General features: G+C 48.4%; 1 protein-coding gene across 4 annotated transcripts; it reads left to right on the forward strand.

The window, feature by feature from the left end:
* Positions 1-1891: 1891 nt before the first annotated feature.
* Positions 1892-8767, forward strand: LOC104552641 (zinc finger protein 239). 4 transcript variants are annotated; one of them, XR_009819308.1, is made up of 5 exons: positions 2030-2197; positions 2682-2861; positions 5176-5262; positions 5703-6699; positions 8584-8767. XR_009819308.1 is itself a non-coding variant. In XM_062002916.1 (4 exons), exons 2-4 carry the CDS (start codon positions 2816-2818, stop codon positions 6608-6610), a joined length of 1041 nt encoding a protein of 346 aa, XP_061858900.1. In that variant the 5' UTR covers positions 1892-1948; positions 2682-2815; the 3' UTR covers positions 6611-7528. The 4 variants fall into 4 exon arrangements, 3 of the variants coding, with proteins under 3 accessions (XP_061858900.1, XP_061858912.1, XP_061858894.1); XM_062002916.1 differs by lacking the exons at positions 2030-2197; positions 8584-8767 and adding an exon at positions 1892-1948 and having other exon boundaries at positions 5703-7528; XM_062002928.1 differs by lacking the exon at positions 8584-8767 and having other exon boundaries at positions 5179-5262; positions 5703-7529.
* Positions 8768-9904: the final 1137 nt, after the last annotated feature.

Raw genomic sequence — 9904 nt, forward strand, 5'->3', positions numbered from 1 at the left:
AAGGACACAGCAATGTGCCTGTCAGTTGTACTGTTTTGTAAATTGATGGGGCTATGTTTTCCCTTTCGTACTATTTCGGTATTCCCATCTTATTTTGTTGACGACCATTTCTCCATCTGTCCACAGGCAGTGAAATTACAGACTGTGACTCTAATGAGCCCATATCAGTTATCACTTCTCCCAACAGAAAAAGTCTTTAATGCAAATTGATGCCTAAACCTTAACAAACAAAGCCTCAGCATAAAAACACTGAACCCCTTTCATTTCTCTCTACTGCAATTCCCATAGTTTAGGGCACACGGTCACTAAGGCTTCCGACAATTTCAAATCACTTGTGCCCCGATAACAATAGCTTGAAGTGGAAAGGGAATCAGGAGGCTTTGAAAGTATTTTTCACTTTGTTAGTAGGAAAGATTTCCATATTGCTGGAAAATAACTCCTTTCTGTGCCCTCATCCACGTCCTTAGCTCATGGTCAGCCTGTTTTGAACCACTGCTAAGCTTGTATTACATATTTATTATAACCCTGCAGCAAGTGGTGGCTTGAAAAAAACCACAACCCACAAAGGCAGTGTCTTCATCAGTTGGGATACAGGGGTCAAGAAAAGACGCTTCTTTTTTATGGCCTCATAAAGCACATCTGCTGCCTCCTGCCTGTGCTTGTGGCTTCCTTGTGTACTCAAACCTACCCCTGGTCCCCTGGTAAAGTGGCAGGGAAATTTAAAGTGTCACTATGACAAGAAAACAGCAGAAGTCCGGGTAACCGTTACAAGAGTAGCAGTGCTCTCATACACTGCTGGTCCTTGTCAGGCTTGAGGTGTAGCTCCCCAGAAGCAGACTCCTGACTCTGCAAGGCCAAGGGAATGAATGGCTCCACGCTGCATAAAAAAGCAGCCAGCTGGGATAGCGCTAGAGCCCTGTGCTGTAGTGGGTGTAACAAAGCAGAATGGCCTGGTTTAAACCAGTAGGTGTCTGGGGACTGCTCCAAGTGCAGGGTCTTGCTGGGAATTTCCTGGGGAAAGGGTTGGCTGCTGTACCGGGATGCAACAGCTCCCCAGCAACAGCAGTTGTGTTCTAGTGTCCTGATGGAGATCTCCAAGCTTAAGTTCAGAACTGCTGAGCCCTAAGTAAACCCTTTCCTCTAACACCTACTATACAGGAAGAACCTCCCTACCAGCAGTGAGGGAAGAACTCATTTATTCACCTGAACTTTCAGGTTTCCTACCACATTTCATAAAAACATGGGTAGTTGCCTACCTTCTTCACTCCAAGTAAAAGTTATACAGAGAAATTACAGAGAACAGGCACCATGTTGTAAAACCATGTGCACATTTCTTTCCCCTGCAGAAATTCCTTTTGAGGTAGAAATTCAAGAACAAAGTGAATTCCTAGCTCCTCTCCCACCTTGCCTGCCATGGTGCCCTCACCAGGGGCTGCTGTGTGCACGTCCTCTTTACTACCACAAACAAGCACTTTGCACCTGACCTCAGCTGCTTCCCTGCACACCTGAAGTGACACTTTGCAGTCAGATGTCAAAGCACCCGACTCTGTTAAGGTGAAGCACTGCAGGTAAAAAAAACCTGCATGGAGGCTATAAAACAACAGAGCTCCTCCAAAACCCCAGTGCAGGCGAGGGCCTGCCTCTGGGCGACAACCTGCTGAGAGGTACGGCGTTCAACGCGAATAACCCGCCTCTCTTCCCGCTAAAGCCCGCCGAGTACCCGTCTCTGGACAGACAGGCGCCGGGTAGCCCAGAGGCCCAGGGCAGCTGCCCCCGGCAGGGACTGCAGTGAGCGGGGCGCGAAGTCGGCGTGGAAACGCGCCCGCCAGGCCTCCCCGCAGGGCCAACTCCGGGCCCCGGCGGCGCCCGCCCCGCTCCGCCCAGGAAGCGCCCTTTGCCCGCGGAGCAGGAAGCTGCTGCCGCCGGGGCGCGGCGGGGTGGCTGGCAGGTAGGCAGGCAGGGCGCTGCGCTGCACGGCGGGGTTGGGCTGGGCTGGGCAGGGCTGTCCACACAGGGGACGGGACAGCGCCGGGGGAGCCCGCGCGGGGCCGCGGCGGCTCAGGAGGAGGGCAGCCGCGCTGAGAGCCGGGCTGCGCACTCGTGTCGGAGACCGTGTCCCTGTGGAAGAAGCAGCTACCCGGGGAGGAAGAAAAAGTGTATCTGAGAGAAGGGGAGGGCCAGCCTGCCCTTTTTACAGGTCCCACGGTGCTCTAGTTGCTATCCTTGTCTGCTTGCATCCCGTATCTGGAATGCAGTTTGCCTCCTGCTGTCCCTTTTGACCTCCCGCAGAATCAACGCGTCTTTCCCTAGTTTCCAGCCAGCGCTTTTCACCAGCATTGCAGACAGACAGCTTTGCCGTCCTGCCCCAGCTCTGGAAAGTCCATGTTCTCAATACCTAGGCCGAACGTGCCCCTTCCTGCACACCCTCTGTGCCTCGGGGTGCTCTGCCAGTGCCCCGGTGCCTCCCAGCATCCCTAGCCGGGTAGGAGGATAGTGTTTATGGAGAAATCTGTGGGTACAGGGAAGGGGACTCTCATCACACCAAGAGAAATGTGTGCAGCTGCATAATTGACCGTTTTCTGTGATTAAAATGTCTCCACCATTTGCTTTTATTGTGAGCATTATCTATCCCAGATAATAGCAGGGGAAGAAAGATTTGAACACCTTCTTCTGAATTGCAGGTTTGCTCTGTTGTGCCTGGCATGACCGTGTGGAGAAGGCCTAGCCACTGACAGCACATCAGGAGCACGCGAAGCTGAAAGCATGGAGCTCCGCATGACTGTGAGTCCCATAACCTCCACAGCTTGGTACGGCCATGGGAGGAATACAGAGCCGAGCGGTCGGAAGAGAAAGTAGCCAAGGTAAAGAACATAAACTGTAGGACCCAGCTACAAAATTTAGATGTGTATAATACTAAAACCGAGGCCCTGGCAACAGTATGGTGTGTTTGAAAAGCCCTTGCTGGAGGTCCAAATCAAATACCCTTCCTACTTTGTTTTAGTAAAGCTTTGGGTGTTGCCTGCAGTAACTTGCTCCCCACTCCACCCCCGACATTCTTTGGTTCATTTTCTATGTTCAAGCGATAACTCAGTGCGCCCAAGGATATGCTTCTGGTAACAGATGATTTGCCTGAAGGAATGTCCCCTCTGATAATGAGGTCTGTCCCCTCTTTTTGCAGAGACATGACTGTGATCATGGGAAAGGAAGAAACTATTTTCTTATTCTTACTGCAGACTAGCTTGTTACTCGTAGAGAGGTTATCTGCTTTCTGCTGAGCTGTCATAGGAAATCTGAGCCTAGCAGCAGTGTGTCAGTGGCAACCCCAGCTAGGAAATATTTGCAGGGTCAGAAGGGAACTCTTCCTTCTACCTTGTCTGCCTGCTTAGATAGTTCTCCGAGTGGTGATTATTGGACATTTGTCAGATGCTGGTACCACCTCTGAAATGCTGAGGAGGGATTTGCTTCTCCGGAGTTGCTGTTTGTTGACAGCTTTCAGAGAGAAACCCTGCTGTTTGTGGTTCGCTGCCTGGGGGAGAGGTCTGTATGTGGACAAGGTTTTGACTCTAAAGTGGGGGTGGACCATCTGGTACATATTGCAGCACGTAAATAGCTTGGTCGGCTTGTACTGCCACACTGTTGCAGTAGAAATTCCTGGTAGTGGCAAAGTCCTGAGAGCTGTAGGGCTGCAGAAAGCAACCTCCTTTTGTACATCAGTGTTGAACGGCCAGAAATGATCCATCTGCAGGGGTGGTCCACTTCAGCATTCACCAGTTATTTAAAGTAGGAACTCAGATTGTGAGCTTTTAAGGCTTCTTCTTTTTTTTATTATGTGATTTTTTTCTTCATGGTTCTGCAGTTCAAGAGTACAGTCTTTCTCTTTTGCTTGCTCCCTTTCTTTTTGTGCAGCTTTGCCACATACAAAAAAGACTTCAAGACTGCTGGTTTTGTAATCACTGGCACTCGAGGTCCACAATTGTTCCCTTCATCTGAGTTGTCCCTCTGATTCTGACACCGTCTAATTGCTTAATACCCTTTAGCTGCCATTAAATAGCTGTTGGTGATGGATGAAGCGGTCCAGGACCAGGCACCACCAGTTTGCACCAATGCCCATCTGTCCAGTTAGTCGGTGCCATCTGGAGCTTGAGTAGTTGTGCAGAGGTACTGGTTGTCCAGCGAGATTAGTAGCTTGAGGCAGAGTTCAGGGAGTATATTTTTGAAGTGATGCAAACTAGTATTAAGTAACTATAAAGATTAAAAGGGAGGAAAAATGTAATGTGTTAAATACTTTAAAAATATTCCCATAAGCAGTCTTGGCTTTAGCTTTGATGGAAGTCAGTCTCTGGTCCTAGATTCATCCACATGGTATTCTTTCCCTGCCATGTTAGATTCTTACTTTTTACCAAAAAATGGGACTGTCCTTACCATTGTATTTTCTCTGTTCTTCTGCGTTTTGTCTGCAGCAACTGCTAATGACTGCCCTCTCAATGCTAACTGCTGTTGCTTTCTGTTTGGCTGGTTTGGGCCTTAAAATAGTAGATACTGAAGGAAAAATTCTTGTCTTTCATGTTGATGGTGTTTGTAAGAGCACCCTACCTGCCAGTTGCATTCATGGTGGTTATTGGAGCTCTGTAGGGATGCCAGGCTGGGGACTAACAGAATGCAGGTAGAGTAGACAAGACATCAAATCGCCTGTTTTGCTGGGTTTTGCTGGCTCAGCCTGAGAGTGTTGGAGGAGAAAGATGAGGTAGCAAGTAAGAAAATCAGTTCCTGGTGACTAAAAAGTCAGTTTCCATTTAAAATAATCTGAGGAGAGTAATTAGTCTTCTGGCTATCATCAAAGAAATGTTAAGTATGGCTGGGTTTTGCTCCTTGCTTACACCTATGTCTATGATTGCTGTCGACCAGTTCTGAGTCCAGCGTGTCTGGTGTGTGTCCTAATGTATAGTTCTTATCAGAAGAGATGCAAGCTTGAATCACCTTTAAGGGAAAGTATCTGACACCAGTTACCTCAGCAGTGCACAGGACATCTGTAAATGTGTGTTGTTCCATTGACTCCATTCTTTTGTGCAACCACTCTGCTTGTTCCATATATTCAGCAGGGGCAGTAGATCTTAAGATATGTGACAAGCTCTTGCTGAGTATTCAACTAAGATTACTTTTGTTTGCTTTTGAAAGAAGGATTCCCCATTGCTGAAGCTGACGTAACTGCCCAGATGGACCAAGGAGAACAAGATCACAAGGCCTTGAAAGAGACACACATGGGTGAGGAATAATTTAGATAAGTTCATAAACACAGAACATGCAAAATGCTCTTGTAGCTACCTGAGTGTTAGCTAAGCCACTTTGTTTTATACAGGTCGTATTAAGGCCTGCTTTTTCCCTCTCAGGGTAGGCAGACAGCTTGCCTTTGTCAGCCTGCTGTTAAGAGGCTGTATTAAGAAGGCAAAATACAAACATTTCTTGGGAGCAGGGAGACACCTGTAGCACTGCTCTTGGCTTTGCTGTTTATAGCACATCTGCCCTGGGTTGTGTGGTGGGGCCAATGCAGCCTCCTGCAGATAGGTTTGCATTTGCTCTCAGTCTTCCCTTTACTGCTTCTTCTGCACAGTGCAGACCAGGCTCCCTAGGATAACAGCTTGCCCGTTCACTGCTGTGCTGCCTTCCAGCAAGCAGCATATTCAGTCACACTTTTTTTTTTCCAGGTGGTGAGTTAGGTCTCCTTGCAAGTGCAGATCTTCAGGATGTGTTGGCAGTGGGGTCCGGAGGAAGAGAGCAACAGCTGGGAGACAGCCATGGAAGTCAGTGTGGTTCCTTAGAGGCTCAGCAAGGTGGTTGTGGGGAGGAAGAGGAGGCCAAGCTGCCTTGCTGTGATATCAGCTTGGCGACAATACAGAAGAGAAGGGTGGTAGCAGCCTCACGGCGAGCCCCTCGCGCCGAGCGGCCCACCATCTGCTCCGAGTGTGGCAAGGGCTTCAGTCGGAGCATCCACCTCATCCAGCACCAGCGAATGCACACTGGGGAGCGGCCGTTCCTGTGCGGGGAGTGTGGCAAGGGCTTCAGCCAGAGCTCCCATCTCATCCAGCACCGGCGGGTCCACACGGGCCAGAAACCCTACACCTGCACCGAGTGTGGGAAGAGCTTCAGCCAGAGCTCCAACCTCCTCAAGCACCAGCGCATCCACACCGGGCTCAAGCCCTACGTGTGTGGCGAGTGCGGGAAGATCTTCAGCGACAGCTCCACCTGCATCAAACACCAGCGGATGCACACGGGCGAGCGGCCCTACAAGTGCCCAGCGTGCGGGAAAAGCTTCAGCCAACACTCCCACCTCCTTCAGCACCAGCGAGCCCACGACGGCATCCGGCCTTACGCCTGCGGGCAGTGTGGCAAACGTTTCGGGCAGAGCTCTGACCTCATTAATCACGCTCGTACTCACACTGGCGAGAAGCCTTACAAATGCGGCCAGTGCGGCCGGGGCTTCAGTGGCAACTCCAACCTCATCAAGCATACCCGTATCCACACCGGGGAGCAGCCCTACCGCTGCGGACAGTGTGGGGAAAGCTTTCGCTTCCAGCCCCAGCTGGTGCGGCACCAGAAGCACCACACAGGGTAGCTGGTGAAGAGGAGAAGGCCCTGTGGACCATAGGCAGCTACCTGGTGTTGGGAGGATACACAGCTGTTCCCCTGGATGCCTCATATGGGGTACGAATTCGGGTGGAGAGAGCCCTCAGAGCCTGCTGCCTTTTCTTCTGGGTAAACGTGTTTGTGAGCATCATCCAGACACTCGAGCATGGAGGGATGTGGCTGCTGCTGAACAAACTAACATGTGTTCACTGTTGGGCTGTGGTTGTTCTGAGCCCCTGTTTCGGGACAGGGGAAGAGAAGGGTGCTTGTATGGTATGGTACATTCAAGGCCAGAGAGGAGAACGTAGAGGTGTTCCAAGGGTCAGTGCCTTTTGATGTGATTTCTAGTGGGGAGTGATTTTTATCCCAGTAAAAAGCAGCAAAAATCTGCACCTGTTTTCTGTCCAAGCTGCCTGGGCTTTTTGCAGTAAGCCCATGGCCAGGGATGATCGTTTCCCTTAGACTCCAACACCTCCCACCCGCCAGGGTTCTTGGGCTTAGGTGGTGTTAGCATCTCTTCATTGGAAGTCCCCACGACACTGTGCTGGAGGGTGCCTCTGCATACCCGTTGTGGGCCAAGACAATGCTCCGGCAGGGCCACATCTATGGAATGATGTTTTTGCTGGCTGGTATGGCTGTTACATTGACAGTTCCACAAATTGCCATCTGACAGCTTAGTCCTCAGCAGCAATGAAGTAAATTAACATCCTAATAGGTGTTTCTCTCAGATTCTTGTTTAGGTGCTTTAGTGGGTGGCACTTTATGAATGTTTTTCTAAGGCTTTTGAAAAAAGCATTTAGGATTTACTTTTTTTAATTGTGATCTTCTAATTGTCAGCTGATGAACAGAAAAAGGATGACATTTGAAAAATAAGCTATGTCAAACTCTGATTTTATATTAAATGTTAAACATTTTGTCTTGCATAAAACTTTTAAACTCAGATGCTATGGTTTTGAGTTGTTAATGATTACAAAGAGGTAATTATGACACCGATTTCTAAAACTCCTGTGATATTTTTTGCCAGTGGTTTTGACATCCTTAATAATGACTTTCTAAGCAAAATGGGGGAGGCAGGATTCTGAGAAAGCAGAAGGAACTGACCTCTGAAGAGATCTTCTAGATCTTCTAGAATACTACTACTGGGAGTCTGTCCTTAAAAGGAATTCTAGCTCAGGCGACCGCTTGGTACGGGGGAGGAGAGAACTGGCAGCAATAACAAAGATGTTAATATCTCTAGCATGGAAGAACTCCCTGTAATGAACGTGGCAGCGTATACTGAAATGCCTGTTCCGCCCACAGAGCCAAACAGGGGAAGAAATTGCAGTGTTCTTCAGGCAAGACAATTAAGTGATCAAATCTGTTGTGCTGTAGAATTTTTATCTTTGGCACCAAATGTTAGCCTAGTGCTAACAATCAGCTTTCACGTGGAGGTGAGCTCCCAAATGGGGGCTTTGGCTGAGGGGAAAGAGAGTGCCCAGCTTGAAGAGCACAGGATCCCAAGGAAAGAAGCTGTGAACAGAAGGAACATGATTGGAATTACTGGCTGAGTAACGCAGATACATCCCTTAGCCACCAGTTGCTATCCCGGAGGGCACAGCTTCCCGCTGTATCAGCAGCAGGTCTGGTTTAAGTCATTTGGCCTCACTCTACTCCCACTCCTCTGCTAGAGCCTGCATTACTACAACGGTGCCCAGTAACTGTTCACATGGCTGTGCCCTACGTCAGATCCATGAGATGATCCACATTCTTCAAATGGCAGACTTAGGAGAGTTTATTTTAAACTGCATTAGTCAAATCTAGACCACGGCAGCAGGGTACATGCTGCTGAGAAGCTTGGTGTCAGAAAGCAGGGAGGCCAAAAAAGGAAATAATGTAGCCAGTATTGCTGTTAGTTCCCAGGAAACACATCATTTAAGATGCTTGTTACTTTTCTTCCCCCTTCCCTTTTTTTTTCTTTTTTAGGGTTTCCGGGGAGGACTAGACCTGCAAAAGCCTGATGCATTGCCTTTATTGTTTCTGCCCCATCAGGAAGACCCACCCCTTGCCACAGTATGATGGAAACTACAGTTCATTTCTGTGATGCTCTTGCTTCACATACTGTTACCAAAATATGTATTTATCCTGAATAGTAACTCTCCTACATAAACTCACTAGAAACATGTCTATTGCCTCAGAGTTGGATATTGTGTATGTTTGTGGAAGGAGCAAAGCAAGGCAATTAAAAGAATGGTTACATCTACCCAGTGAAAGATGCCAGAGGCACAGAAGCCAAGTAGTATTAGCCCAGCTGAACTCCTTGGCACTCTCTTGCTCTAACGCTGCTATTTACTTTTCCAACTAGGCACATGGAGAACCTGCTGATGGGCATTATCTGTACCCGATGACACCACTTCTAAGGCAGTGTGCACCACACACCCCTGTGCCTTCCCTATTTGCTCTTGCCAAGTCAAGACAGAGCACTTCAAGCTTGCTCTCTTCAGCTGTTACAAACTCCCTAGCTGAAAACCCACAGCATATCATTCAGCTTAATAAATGGTTCCCTTACCATTGGTTTTTACTCATGCATAGAAGTACGGGAAGAATGGGCAGTGGTCCATTTTGGGACCAGCCTCTTTCCAAGAAAGGCAACTAAAGTGCTGTGAGAACTTGCCTGTAGCTCTGCTGTATGATTTCTCAGGCTTTCACGTTGCAAAAATGCTAGGTTGCTGCCTAACCAGACTACAGGTTGGTTTTGGTGCAGCTGGGCCCTAGTCTCCTAGCGCTGTAGCTCTTGGTGGTCAGCCTTCTTCAGCTGGTGGTCCTTCAGGAGCAGAGCTACTGAATGTGGACTATTGCAAACAATTCTACTCCAGAATATAGTGTATAGTACACTAGCATGTTATGCAGAGCAGATGATCAGGGAGTGAGCACTCAGGTTCACTCCCTAGGGCTATATTACATGCTAATATAGATAGAAGTTAAAAGGTACTAATTAGCTGAGTAAAATGATCAATAATTCATCCAACATTTCTGTGTTGCCATATTGAAGCACACCAGCATTCCAGCATTCCCCTTCATTTTCCTCCTGTGCTTGAATTTAGTGCTTCTCTGCAGGCAGCCATTTTCCTTTTCTCCTCTGGCTCTCACTAGTGGCTGCTTCACAACAAACACCAGTGTCCTCCCTCATTAGCTTAAACAGTTTGTCCAACATTTTGACCTGGTTTTCCCATTCATTGGAACAAGTCTAATAATGAAATCACTGTAATTGAAGTGCTCAAACAGGAAATCAGTTAAGCTTAGCTGC

Source organism: Colius striatus, chromosome 1 (assembly GCF_028858725.1).
Source record: "Colius striatus isolate bColStr4 chromosome 1, bColStr4.1.hap1, whole genome shotgun sequence".
NCBI lineage: Eukaryota > Metazoa > Chordata > Aves > Coliiformes > Coliidae > Colius > Colius striatus.

What these genes read in the sequence shown, in the direction of transcription:
- LOC104552641 (XM_062002916.1), top strand. Translation starts at nt 2,816, where the DNA reads ATGGGAGGAATACAGAGCCGAGCGGTCGGAAGAGAAAGTAGCCAAG. An exon ending in CGGAAGAGAAAGTAGCCAAG is followed by an intron (nt 2,862 to 5,175) that starts GTAAAGAACATA and finishes TGCTTTTGAAAG; the next exon opens with AAGGATTCCCCATTGCTGAA. An exon ending in CTTGAAAGAGACACACATGG is followed by an intron (nt 5,263 to 5,702) that starts GTGAGGAATAAT and finishes TTTTTTTTCCAG; the next exon opens with GTGGTGAGTTAGGTCTCCTT.